Genomic DNA, 14,531 nt, shown 5'->3' with positions numbered 1-14,531 from the left:
ATGTTGGCCAGGATGGTCTTGAACTCCTGACCTTGTGATCTGCCTGCCTCGGCCTCCCAAAGTGCTGGGATTATAGGCGTGAGCCACCACGCCTGGCCTGGTCTATGTGTTTAAGTGTGTTTTATATTAGCTGGTGCGGTCTGTATTTATTGCTCCTTTCAAGATCTCTTGAAAGGTAGGTTTGGTAGTAATGAAGTTCCTCAACATTCGCTTAACTGAAAAGGATCTTATTGCTCCTTCACTTAGTTTGGCTGGATATGAAATTCTTGGTTGAAGATATTTTTCATTAAGAATGTGGAATATAGGCCACAATCTCTTCTGGCTTGTAGGGTTTTAGCCGAGAGGTCCACTGTTATCCTGATGTGGATCCCTTTGTAGGTGACCTGCCCTTTCTCTCTATTTGCCTTTAACATTATTTCTTTCATTTTGACCTTGAAAGATCTGACAATTATGTGTTTTAGGGATGATCTCCTCGTGTAGAATCCTTCAGGAGTTCTCTGTATTTTCCTGAATTTGACTGCTGGCCTCTCTAGCAAAGTTGGGGATGTTTTCATGGATGATACCCTGAAAGATGTTTTTCAAGTTGTTTTCTTTCTCCCCTTCTCTTTCAGAGATGACAATGACTCATAGATTTGGCTTTTTTACATATAAAGGATTCCATACTTCTTGGAAGTTTTGTTTATTCCTTTTTATTCTTTTTTCTTTATTTTTGTCTGACTGTCTTATTTCATAGAACCAGTCTTCAAGTTCTAAGATTTTTTCCTCAGCTTGGCTTATTCTGCTGTTAGTACTTATAATTACATTGTGAAATTCTTGTATTGTGTTATTCAACTCCGCCAGACCCATTAGGTGGTTCTTAGTACCTGCTATTTTGTCAGCTCCGGCATCACTTTGTTGTGATTCTTATTTTTCTTGGATTGACTTTTGCCATCCTCCTGAATCTCGATGATCTTCATTCCTATTCATATTCTGAATTTTATTTCTGTCATTCCAGCCAGTTCAGCCTGGTTAAGAACTCTTGATGGAGACCTGGTGTTGCCATTTGGAGAACATATGACACTCAGCATTTGAGTTACTAGAGTTCTTGTATTTGGTCTTTCTCATCTCTGCATGTAGGTACTTCTTTAACTGCAGTGCAGATTAAGTATAGTCAATAGACTTCTTTTCTGGATGTTTTCACTAGGCTGAGGCTTTGTGTAGGGTCTTTATTTGAAGCTGACTTCTTGTCTCTGGTTTCAGTGGGAGTATATTAGTGAGGCATTTTTGGTGTTGAAGCTTTGGGGTATGATCCAACAGGTGACATTTAGGCTTATCAGTCAGTTGGCAGACTCTTGCTTGATTGTGTGGCTCCTCTATGTTTCCTCACAGTTGCAACTGTGTTCTTTGTCAGTGCTCTGAAAGTATGGGTTCTTCTCTCCCTTGTGTGCTGGCTGTGATTCACAACTTGTCACTCCTGGGCTGCCCACTGCAGCCCTGGGACAGTCTTAGTGTTTATGTTCCTTCTCCAGGTTAGAGGCAGCAGAGAAAAAGATCGCAGTACTGATTGTGGCCACGGGTCATTTGCTTGACTCCTGGGGGCTCCACCCCAGAGAGATGCAGGTCAGCAATTGCTCATTGCAGTCAGCCCAAGATGGAGGGTTTTTGCTGTGGGTCCAAGCCAGAGGTTTTCTGTCTTGTGACCAACTATGTAGCGCATGGGGGACCTGTGGGAGATTGGTTGGCCCCTTCTCCTTAGGTTGACTGCAGCTTATTGGAGGTGTGGATAAGGCACTTGGGCTCTTTGCTCCTTTGTTAGTTCGAGGGTGGCAAGGCCAGTTCTGCTGCAGAGGCAGTAGCAAAGAGGCTTTCAGTTGCCCCCAGATGCTCTGTCCATGGAATTACTGAGTTGGTACTGGCTTGGTAGCTCTAGCAGGGGGTGGTTGGAGGCCCAGGGATGGCAGACCTGCCCAGTGAGCAGATGTGGGAATGGGCGCCTGTGTAACAGTCTGGGCACTTCTCTGTAGGATTGCTGTGGTATGCTTAGGGCCCGCTCCAGTCCTAGTTACCTCAGATTTTCCAGAACCTAGAGGTGTTACTAGTGAAGTCTGTGAAACAGCAAAATGGTAGCCTACCCCTTCTTCTGGAAGCTTAGTCCCAGGGAGGTATGGAACTGTTGCCAGCTTAAAGACACTTGTAGGAAGTGGCTGCATAGCCTGGATATGAGGTCCCACCCAGTGAGGAGGAACAGGATTGGCACCCACTTAAAAATGTAGTCTGGCCACATTTTAGTAGAGCAGCTGTATTGTACTGGGGGTCCACTTCAGCCCCCAGCCACCTCAGACACTCTGAAGCCCAAAGTTGTAATGACTAAGTCGTCCAAACAGCAAAGATGGTGGCCTTCAACTCCCTCTGGGAGTGCCGTCCCAGGGGGAATTCAGATCTCTGCTGGCTGGAAAGCTTGGATGGGGGCGGCTGGAGGCCCTGGTTGGGAGGTCCTGCCCGGTGGAAAAGAATGGGATCAGGTACCTGCTTAAAACAGTAGTCTGGACTGTTTTGGTAGAGTGGCTGTGCTGTGCTGTGCTGTGGGAATTCCTTCTACCTTGGGTGGACTCAGACTCTCCAAAGCCTGAAGGCTAGAATGGCTCAGGTGCCTGAATAGCAAAGATGGCAGCCCACCCCTCCTCCCAGGAGCGCCTTCTTAGGGAGGTGCAATGGGCTGGTGCTGTTCAGCCCCCTAGATTCAGCCTCTTTTCTAGGGGTATGTACAGGTCTAACCTCCTACTCTACCAAAGCTGCAGCTACTTTTGCTGGAAAGCCCAAATATCTAAGTCTCCAGGGTCTCCATGGATGCCTGAATGACTGCTCTGCTGAGACTCTATGTCGCTCTTTCTGTCAGACTAAAGACTGAAAGCCCTGGTGGAGTGGGTTCACAAGATCTTATGACCTGAGTGAGTGTTGCAAATATCTGTGGGAGAAGCATGGCTTCTCCAGGTTGCCCATTCACTCACTGCTTCCTTAGGTTGTGGAGAATCCCCTGGCTCTGTGTTGTTCCCAGGTGGCTGTTGTCCTACCTTGTTTTTCTGTGTTCTCTGGGTCAGGTTGTTTCCTTGATTAATTCCAATGTGAGTACCTGAATGTTTCAGTTGAAGGTGTATTTACTCACCCCTTCTGTTTCTCTTTGTGAGAATCAGGCACACTAGCTGCTTCTAGTCAATCATCTTGGCCACTTCACAACCTCACCCTTTTCCTTTCTCTTTGCATATTTTTAGTTCAGGAAGTGGCAGAATACTAAGATAGTGAGAAATAAGCAAAAATTAGAACCGTTTATTAAAATGGGCCAAATTTACCAAAGGTTTGTCCAGGTTTAGTATTGAAAAACCTGAGATTTGCTGAATTTGGGATTTCTCTAAGGAATAGAAAAATTGAATTCATGTTGGTAGATGAAAGACAAGGAATATCAACATGAATTACTTATTAGTTATGTGTGCCTGTTGCTACTATGTGTGCTATTACTGCTCAGGGGTCTGTGGAGTAGAATGTTTCATTTTCCAGAATATAAATTAAATGACAGTTTTGCATTTCAATTTTATGTGTGATTTGTGATTAAAACCTTTCTTTGCCAAAGCAGAGTTTTCTTTTGATAGCAATATGAAAGGCATTTGAATTATTTAAAATATGGAAATGACTTTTGTTCTTTTTAATACATATTAAAAAGTTTAAATTATATTAAAAACTTCCTCCCACAGATTCTTAGGCCCTTCTATGGAGTTAAATGTGTATTAAATAGTTAAACTTTCTTTCTTACCTATTTTTCATTTTAAAACTCCTTAGAGAGAGGTCATGTAGTCATGTTCAAATTTATTAGGGTTCTATATTTATAAAACCTTAGGATAAATTTTACCTCAATCTCCAAATCTTTGGGGTTTTAAAAAACATGTTGGTTATTGATTTCTCACTTAAATTTATTATAACAACATATTTCATAGGATTAAAGTCTTTTTTTTATCATGAGCATTTTTAAAAAATTTTTTATTTTTTTAAAGAAAGAAAGAAAAAGAAAGAAAAAAAAGAAAGAAAGAGAGAAAGTAAGAAAAAAAAGAAAGAGAGAAAGAAAGAGGAAGAGAAAGAGGGAGGATTACAGTCTTTTTACATTTATTAAGACTTGTTTTTATAGCCCAGCATGTAGTCTAACTTCGTGACTATTTCATATGCATTTTAAAAGAATTTCTAATTTTTAGTTATTGAATGTAATGTTCTATAAATATTAATTAGATCAACTAGGCAGATAATGCTAAATTATCTATATTCTTAGTGATTTTTTTAAGATCTCCTTTTCCTTTCAATTACTGAGAGTCAGTTGATAAAATTCTCAACCGAGAATGTGGATTTATCTTTTTCTCCCTTTACCTTTGACAGTTTTTGCTTTGTGTATCTTAAAGTTCTGTTATTAGGTGCATACAGATTTAAAAATGTTATGTATTAACGATGAATTTATTCTTATATTATTATGACATGATAATTCTCTTTATCTCTGGTAGTATTCCTTGAGTTGAAGTCTATTTTGTTTGGGATATTGATATAGCCATATCAGGTTTTTATTTGGTGATTTCCTTTCGAACTGAGTATTTATGTTTAAAGAGAGTCTCTTGCAAATCACATTAAGTTATATCTTGCTTTTTAAAAATCCAGTTTGATAATCTCTTTTAATTGGAGTGCTTAATCCACTTACATTTAGTGTAATTATTGATATGGTTGTTTTCTGGCTTTTGTTGTTTCTGATGAGAAGTCAGCCAACATTCTCATTGTTTCCCTGTGAGGAATATGTCTTTTTTTTCCTCTATTTTTCATGCTTTCTTTTTATATTTGATTTTCAGCAATTTGAGTAAGATGTGCCTGTGTATGATGTTTTGGGTATTTATTTTGCTTGGATTCATTGAGCTTTTTGAGTCTATATTACTGGTTTTGATAAAATGTAGCAAATGTTTTGTGTTAATATTTTGTTAAAGATTTTTTAATGCCCCCTCCCTTTTCTTCTAGGGCTTTAATTTTACCTGTTATTGTTGTTCTGTTCATTTTGTTCTCCTAAATTTTTCCTCTATGTGCTTTAGTTTGGGTGATTTCTGTTGATCCTTAATCTTAGTCTAGTGAGGTCTTAAGGCTCTTGAGTGTTAGTCTAGTGAGGCGGCTATAACAGGTTTTAGACGACAAAAATTTATTTCTCAGTTCTGGTGGCTGGGAAATCCAAGAGCAAGGTGCTGGAAGATTTGGTGTTTGGTGAATATCTGATTTCTGGTTCATAGCTGGTACCTTCTCATGGTGTTCTCACATGGTGGATGGGCAGGGCAGCTCTCTAGGGCCTCTTTTATAAGTGTACTAATGCCATTCATTTTATCATCTTCCAAAGGCTTTCCACCTGAACATCACATTGGGGATTAGGTTTCAGCATATGAATTTTGGGGCAACACAGACATTTGATCTATTGTACCTGTCTTCATGTTCACCAATCTTACTTTTGTTGCTCTTTTCTGCCTTGTTTTCTTTTATGTTTTGTCTGGAATTTATATTTGTAATCAGTAGGGGAATTAGGCTGATACGATGTAATTCATCATTATTGGAAGCTGTTTTTTTAAATTTCAAATAAAAGAAGACATAGAGATAAAAATATGGGAATACACTATGTTAAGAAAGCCCTCTCTGTTTTTTTTTTGGCCTATTTATTTGTTTCATAGAAGTGAAAGAGTGTCCTATTGGTTAAAAAATCATATCCCCTTTTCCATGAAATACCCTTAGATAAGCAGAACTTAGTGTAGATTTGCCATTAATTGTTGCAGAATTAGAAAATATTTCTACCTAAAGACACATTAAATGTGAATGTACATTTGTAAGCAGCACTATCTGTTTTGTTTTTAACAGATACTTAACATGTGCCAGGTCCTGGTCTAAGCCTTTTACAAATATTAACTCATTTAATTCTCATATCAACCCTGTGAGGGAGGTATGATGACTAGCCCTATTTACCGGATGAGGAAACTGAAGCACAGAGAGATTAAACAAGGAAGTAGTGGAGCCAGAATTTGAAACAGGGCATTCTGACATTATTAGAGTCTGCATTCTTAATTACTTTGCTCTGCTACCTCTCTCAATTCTGCTGTGTGTAATAATTATGCTCTAGGTATGTATCTGTTTATACTTGCGAATTTCTCAAGCTTTTTAATGGTATCTACCCTACTGGATTGTAAACCACTTCAAGAATAGGAATCACTTACTTTCTACTATGCCAGATACTCAGAAAAGCCTAAAACATGACTTTTCTTATAAATCTTGCTTATAAATCCTAGGCATTGTTAATCACTTTTTTCTTCAGTATGTTCACAGCTCAACATTTGCCTTTCTAATGAATGACTATTTTTTTTTTTTCTGCATTATACTGCAGCTAGTAGTTTACAGGCTTGACCCTTCCATTGGTTGTAAGGTCATTGAGGGTAGAGAGCATGCCTTCATCATTTTTGTTGACATTCTTCCCTACCCTGGCATCTAGCCCACATTGAGTATAATAGATCATGTTAATCCAGAACTGTTATGGTAAAAATATGCTTCTTTTTGCCAGATGAAGAATCCTTGCATATGTATATATTTATCGTTTACAATGGAAAAATCTTACATTTGTGTTTTACTTTCAGCTTTCCAAAGTCCTTTCATAGCTACAGTCTGTTTATCTTTTGGAAAAAAAATGTCATGAGCTTTCATTTATTACTTCAGTAAATATTTCTTGAGCACCTATTATGTGCCAGATACTGTTCTAGTTGCTTAGGATATAGTAATGAACAAAATAAATCTGTCCTTTCATGTAGATTACATTCTTGTGAGAAGGTAAAGATAATAAACCAAAATAAATAATGTGTCAGGTAGTGATAATACTTTATCAATAATAACTTTGAAGAAAAATAATATGGGGTAAAGAGATAGAATATGATAGAGAGTAGTACTTTAGATAGTATGGTCTGGAAGGTGTCTATAAGTAATATTTGAGTAGAGACGTGAGTGAAGTTAAGGAGCAAACTGAAAATGTTTGGAATTTAGGAGAGTTCCAAACAGAGGGATTAACAAGGACAAAGGCCTTTAAGTTGAGAAAAACAGCAAAGAGGCCATACTGGAAGTGTGAGAGAGATGAGATGGAAAGGTAGTTGTTGTGGTTGCATGTGTGGGTGGTAGATAGTGGAGAGCCTTGTAACATATGGTAAGGACTTCGGATTTCATTCTAAGTTTGATAGAAATCACTGGAACATTTTCTACCCTAATGAGGAGTGACATCTGAATTATGTTTAAAATGTTTAATTTGAATTCTGTGTAGGGAATAGGTTATATGGGAGCAAGAGTAGAATCAGAGTGGCCAATTATGAGACTGTTGAAATAATCCAGGGTAGAGAGTTGGCCGCTTAAACAGGGGTGGTAGCAGTGGAAGTGGTAAGAATTGTTTAGATTATGGATATATTTGAAGTTAGAAACAACAGCCAAGCGAACTTGCTGAGGAATTTTTATAGGACATGAAAAAAGAGGAGTTGGAATTATTCCTACATTTTTGGTCTGAGCAATATAGTTGAGTGTTATTACCATTTACTGAAATGGGAAACACTGGCAGAAGGAACAGGTTGAAACAGTGCATATATCACTGCCTTTATTTTTTTAATGTGGAAACTGAGACATAGATGAAGAGTTTTGGTAAGCTTTGGGGTAGAATCCTGGTTGCCTTTTTGCTAGCTTCTGATTTCTTCTAAATAAATGTTTCAATTTTTTTTGTTATTGATTTTATCTATAGAATGATAATTTGTGTTCACTTTAAAATTCTTTCAGAAGAAGAGCCTGAGCAGGGTTATTTCAAGAGTCTTTAAGGTTTTATATATTTTCTGGGATGGTAATGGTCAAAGAGCCTAGCACCTTGTAGGTATCGAGTAATTGAATCTTTCTAAAGGAAGATTCAATCTCATCTTCAACCTTGACATTCTCTTAAGGGAATATATCTGTGTTGTAGTTCAGATCAACTGCATGAATGGAAAATTGCAGTTTATCTTTCAGAAAGTAGTGGTTAAGACTAGAAATTATAAGATCTGGGTTTGGACCCTGTGTCTGCCCCTTACTATCTGTGTAACTTTCAGCAAATCACTTTATCTTTCTCAGCTTTAGTTTTACCATTTGTGAAATGGAATGATATCTTCTTAACTCACATAATTATTGCAAAGATGAAATGAGTTTATATATACTTAATAGACCTAGCACGCAAATGGCACATCAAACATATAATAAAAGTTTACAGGGTCTCAATCTCCAAAAAGCCACTGTGAGATGTTTATAAAAATTCTGTAATAGAGAGAGTTTGTGGAAAAATTGTGTACTTAAAACACATATTCCTTTTTCCAAATATTATGTGTATTAACATATATGTTACAAAGAATATAAGCCTAAAGAGAAATGTTTATGTTTACTTTATAGGTATTGGTTTGCCTTGAAAAGGGGTTACCATGCAGCTTTCAAATATGACAGCAATACTAGTAACTTCGTGGAAGAACAAGTTGATCTACATAAAGAAGTTATAGATAGAGTGACCGATTTGAGCATGCTCAGACTATTTGAGACCTACCTGGAAGGCTGCCCACAACTTATTCTTCAGCTCTACGTCCTTCTGCAGCATGGACAAGCAAATTTCAGTCAGTGTAAGTTTTTCTTAACACCTTGTGTTAGATGGATGCCACTAAGACCTTATATCAACTATATAAATCTTTGGCAGACTTTAAAAATTTTTAATACCTTAAAAATTATTTATTCTTTTGAAAAGGAAGTACAGTAACATGGTTCAAATATCAAAAAAATATTTAAAGATATACTGTCTTCATCTGCCCAGAGAGAAAACTACTGTCAGTTATTTGATGATTTTTTCAGAGAATTTTTTAAAAGCATATATTCTTTTTTTTTCTTTTTTCTTTAACACAAATGGTAACATAAAATAAAAACTGTCTTTGCTTTTTGTGCCTCGTAGTATATCTTGGAGATCTGTTCATATTAGTACAGAAAAAGTTCCCACATTCATTTTTATTATCTGCATAGTATTGCAAATTATGAATGTACCATAATTTATTTAACAAGCTCCCTATTTATGTTAATTTCAGTTGTTTCTTAAATTTAACCATTGAAAAATGCTGCAATGAGTAATCTTAATGCATATATACGTTTGCATGTACAAAGTATATCCATTGGGTAAATTCCCAGAAGTGGAATTACTGGGTAAAAGTGTAAATGCTAAAAAACTAATGAAAGTTTTGCAAGTTGGCCAATGTGTTTGTTGTTTTATAGTAGATTTACTCATTAAAAGTTTATTTCCATCTTCCTTTTTGAAAATCCTGTTATATGTATTTAACTTGAGATGTTAAAGAACTCTTTATTTGAAATAACAGTCCCAAACTGAATTAATGACTGGGGTTCCATTTCATCTCAAATTCATTTCAGGGGGTAAGATTGTTATCTTCCCTTGGAGTTCTTGCTGTCCTAGGCTCACATGTGATATCAGTTAAACAGTATCTCTATTTCCATTTTCCTGTAAACCTCTAGAACATAGCTCCTTCTAATATTTTTACCTTTACTTTGATTGTTAGTAAGATCCAAAAATGATTGTGCTTATGAGATTTTTATTGCGTATGAGATCTCGTTTTTGTGTTGCAAATAATTCCTGGATTGGGTTTTATATGATACAGAACACTTAACAGTTCTGTATTCTATAGTTTTGGTTAAAAGTTCAAAATTTAGACCTTACAGCCTGTATTATGGTAGATCTCATGATGATTCCAAGGGATACATAGTATCTGGACTACCCATGGGATCCAGTGATAGCTATCTTTATGTTCAATCTTCATCTATATAGTTTTTTCCTGAAGTAGGAAATTGAGGTAAGTTATTTAAAAATAGCATAAAATGAGATATAATTCAATTGTCTAACAATAGAGGAATTGGTAAATAAATTATTGTAGACTATTAGTATGGAACATTATGTAGACACTAGAGTGTTTACAGAGAACTTTTAATGACACAAGGAAGCAATTATAAAGTAAAATGTAGGGAAAAAACAGTTTATAAAATTTTCTGTCAGTACATTTTTAAGGTTGCAAAGAAATTATTATATAGAAAAATATCTGGAAGAAAATATGCCAAAATGTTAAGTGTGTCTGATTCTGGGTGGAGGAATTATGAATGAATGTTTTCATTTTAAAAATACTTTTCTGGATTTCCAAATTTTCTATAGTAATTATGTACAAAATTGTTATATGAGTTCTGAAATTAAATCAGTGATAAAAAACCTACCAAACAGAAAAAACCTTGGACCAGATTCATAGCTGAATACTATTAGATGTATAAAAATTGCTGGTATCAACTCTACTGAAATCATTCCAAAAAATTGAGGCAGGAATCCTCCCTAATTTATTCTCTGAGGTCAGCATCATTTTGATGCCAAAACCTGGCAGTGACACAAGAACAAAACAAATCCCCAGGCCAATATCTTTGATGAACATAGACACAAAAATCCTCAACAAAATACTAGCAAATCAAATCTAGCAGCACATCAAAAGGCTGATCTACCATAATCAAGTAGGCTTTATTTCTAGGATGCAAGATTTATTCAATGTACATAAATCAATAAATGTGATTCATAAATACAACTAAAAATAACCGCATTATCATCTCAATAGACACAGAAAAGTTTTTTGATAATATTCAACATCTTTTTATGTTACAAATCCTCAACAAACAAGGCATCAAAGGATGCCCAGGAACATACCTAAAAATAATAGGAGCCGTCTGTGACAAACCCATAGTCAACATCATACTGAGAATGGGCAAAAGCTGGAAGCATTCCTTTTGAGAACCGGCACAAGACAAGGATGCCCATTCTCACCACGCTTGCTCTGTATGGTGCTAGAAGTACTAGTCAGAGCAATCTAGTAAGTAAAAGAAATAAAAGGCATTCAAATAGGAAGAGATGAAGTAAAACTATCCCTGTTTGCAGACAATATGATTCTATACTTAGAAAACCCTATGGTCTCTATCCAAAGGCTCCTAGAACTGATAAACAACTTCAGCAAAACTGGTATACAAGATTGATGTATAAGACAGTAGTAGCATTTTTATACACCAGCCATGTCCAAGCTGAGAGCCAAATCAAGAATGCAATCCCATTTACAATAGCCACAAAAAAGAATAAAATAGCAAGGAATATAGCTAACCAGGGAGATGAAAGATGTCTAAAATGAGAATTACAAAATACTGTTAAAAGAAATCAATGATGACACAAACAAATGGAAAAACATTCCATGCTCATGGACAGCTTCGAAGAATCATTGTTAAAATGGCCATACTGTCTAAAGCAATGTACAGATTCAATGCTATTCCTATCAAATTATCATACAGAATTGAAAAAAGATTCTAAAATTCATATGAAACAAAAAGGAGCCCAAATAACAAAAGCAATCCTAAGCAAAAAGAAAAAACCTGGAGGCATCATACTACCTGACTTCAAACTATACTACAAGGCTCAGTTTTTGTACCACTATCAGCATGTAACCAAAACAGCATGATAGTGGTACAAAACAGACCCATAGACCAATGGAACAGGTTAGAAGAGTCAGAAATAAAGCCTCATACCTACAACCATCTGATCTTCGACAGAGTTGACAATAACAAGCAGGGAAAGGTCTCTCTATTCGATAAATGGTACTGGGATAACAAGCTAGCCATATTCAGAAGATTGAAACTGGACCCCTTCCTTTTACCATATACAAAAATCAACTTAAGATGGATTAAAGACTTACACATAAAACATAAAACTATAAAAACTCTAGAAGAAAATCTAGGAAATACCATTCTGGACACAGGCCTTGGCAAAGATCTCATGACAAAGACTACAAAAGCAATTGCAGGCTGGGCACGGTGGCTCACGCCTGTAATCACAGCACTTTGGGAGGCTCAGGCGGGTGGATCACTTGAGGTCAGGAGTTTGAGACCAGCTTGGCCAAAATGGTGAAACCCCATTTTATTAAGCATACAAAAAAATTTCTGGGCATGGTGGCATGTGCCTGTAATCTCAGCTACTCTGGAGGCTGAGGCAGGAGAATTGCTTGAACCCAGGAGGCAGAGGTTGCAGTGAGCCAAGATTGTACCACCATACTCCAGTCTGGGTGACAGAACAAGACTCTGTCTCAAACAACAACAACAACAAAAACAAATAAATGAAATCAAAAGCAATTGCAACAAAAACCAAAGTTGACAGGTATGACTTAACTAAAGAGCTTCTGCATAGCAAAATAAACTATCAGCAGAGTAAACAAACAACCTACAGAATGGAAGAAAATATATGCAAGCTATGCATCTAGCAGAGGTCAAAATCTAGAAACTGTAAGGAACTTAAACAAATCAATAAGCAGAGAACAAACAATCTCATTAAAAATGGACAAAGGGCATGAACAGACACTTCTCAGAAAAAGACATACCTGCAACACAAGCATATGAAAAGCTCTATATCACTAATAATTAGGGAAATGCAAATCAGAACCACAATGAGATACCCTCTCACACAAATCAGAATGACTATTACTGAAAAGCCAAAAAATAACAGATGTAGGTGAGGTTGCAGAGAAAAGGGGACTCTTACACAAACTGTTGGTGGGAATGCAAATTAGTTCAGCCATTGTGGAAAGCAGTTTAGAGATTTCTTAAAGAACTTAAAACAGAATTACCATTCAACACAGCAGCCTCATTACTGGGTATATACCCAAAGGAATATAATCGTTATACCACAGAAACAAATGCAGATGTTCATTGCAGCACTTTTCCTAATAGCAAAGACATGGAACCAACCTACATGTCAATCGTGAACTGGATAAAGAAAACGTGCTATATATATACCATGGAATACTACATAGTCATAAAAAAGAATGAAATCACGTTCTTTGCAGCAACATGGATGCAGATGGAGGCCACTCTCCTAAGTGAATTAGTGCGGGAACAGAAAACCAAATACCACATGTTCTCACTTACGAGAAGGGGCTAAACATTGAGTACACATGAAGACAAAGAGGGAAAAAATAGACTCTGGGGCTTACTTCAGGATGGAGAGTGGGAAGAGGGTGAGGATATAAAACTATGTATTGGACACTAGGCTCACTACCTGGATGTGGAAATTGTTTGTGCACCAAACCCCAGTGATACATAGTTTACCCATGTAACAAACCTGCACATGTACCCTTGAAACTTAAATGTTGGAAGAAAAAAAATCAGGTTAAATATAGTAGTACCTCAGAAGACTGAACATATTCTTTTATTTCTGCTCCTCCTAAAATCATACTTTTATTTCTGTTCCTTCTAAAATCACAGTAAAAGAGTAAAAACAATGTTAGTACATAATGACAGAGATTGCAGAGTAGAATAGCAGATTAGAAATATCAATAAATGTTTAGGAGATGGAAAGCAGATGGAAAACCTAGGTTATTTGAATCAACCCTTCCAGTGAGAGGGTAAATTATTCACCTCTTCCACTGAAAATATCTGAAAATATTGGATAAAATATCTTTAAAAATCTTTCTAAAACATAACATCTGAAACAATAGCCCACGTTATGCATGACAGTGGGAATGCAGCATCGTTAAGTGGGACTCTGAAGGCAGCTATGCCCTGAGGGTTTTACTGAACTTTATAAACAAGATATTCAAGTTTGATGACTTTTCAGGGTACAGAAAACACAGACAAAAGTCAGGGTCCTCACAACCTTGGTGAGGAACCTCTTTTCTGGTAAATTATAATCCGTAAAACTCGGACTCCAAAAGGTACCTTTCTTAGGGTAAAAGTAAAGTTACCTACCTGACTTCTGACTTCAAAGAGTTTGCAAGTAATAGTGTGTTGGTGCTGAGAAGAGCGGAGAAATATGTCCTTGCGAGGGTGTACATTTTTGCAGTCAAAATTTAGAACTGTTGACTAGTTCAAAAAACAAACAAAATAACTCCCCCTGCAAAACAAAGAAACAAAAACTCTAATGAAAGACAAGCCATGAATATAGTTTAGAGTGATTCTAGACTGATGGGACTCCTACGTGTCTGGCAGAAACAAGAATAAATCCTCCCTGGAAGAATTCACCTTTTCCTAGGCCTCAAATAATTTTTACAAATATTTTCAATGGGAAACAAAAGTTTGACAGTACTTTATAGCACCAATAACAACTAAGGTATCATGAAAAAGAACCAGAGGGAATAGAAAAAAATCATTAAGACTTCATTCAACTTTTGGAAATTGCCAGATGCAAAGTATAAAACAAATATCTGATTATGTTTAAAGAACTAAATGAAGAACTTGAAAATATGGAACAAAAAACTATTTAAAATGAGCTTATATTGTTTTTCGGATCCAAGATGGCCGTTTAGGAACAGCTCAGGATTGCAGCTCCCAGTGAAAGCGCAGAGGGTGAGTGGACGCCGTGTTTTTATTGCCCACAGACTAGGAAATTCCCGGGCAGAGGTGCT

The 14,531-nt window shown here is 36.6% G+C and overlaps 1 protein-coding gene across 3 annotated transcripts in view; it reads left to right on the top strand.

Annotated features, from left to right (window-relative positions):
• XKR9 (XK related 9) overlaps positions 1-14,531 on the top strand; it is a 71,281-nt gene that overhangs the window by 31,862 nt on the left and 24,888 nt on the right. For all 3 annotated transcript variants that reach the window (XM_037744253.1, XM_017544605.2, XM_017544606.2), the window contains one exon: positions 8,467-8,687. In XM_037744253.1, coding sequence (XP_037600181.1) covers positions 8,467-8,687 — 221 coding nt within the window. The remainder of the gene's footprint in view (positions 1-8,466; positions 8,688-14,531) is intronic.

This window comes from Cebus imitator, unplaced genomic scaffold (assembly GCF_001604975.1).
Source record: "Cebus imitator isolate Cc_AM_T3 unplaced genomic scaffold, Cebus_imitator-1.0 Scaffold9, whole genome shotgun sequence".
Classification (NCBI taxonomy): domain Eukaryota; kingdom Metazoa; phylum Chordata; class Mammalia; order Primates; family Cebidae; genus Cebus; species Cebus imitator.
Note: the sequence above shows the minus strand (reverse complement) of the source record. Positions and strands in the feature narration are given on the sequence as shown.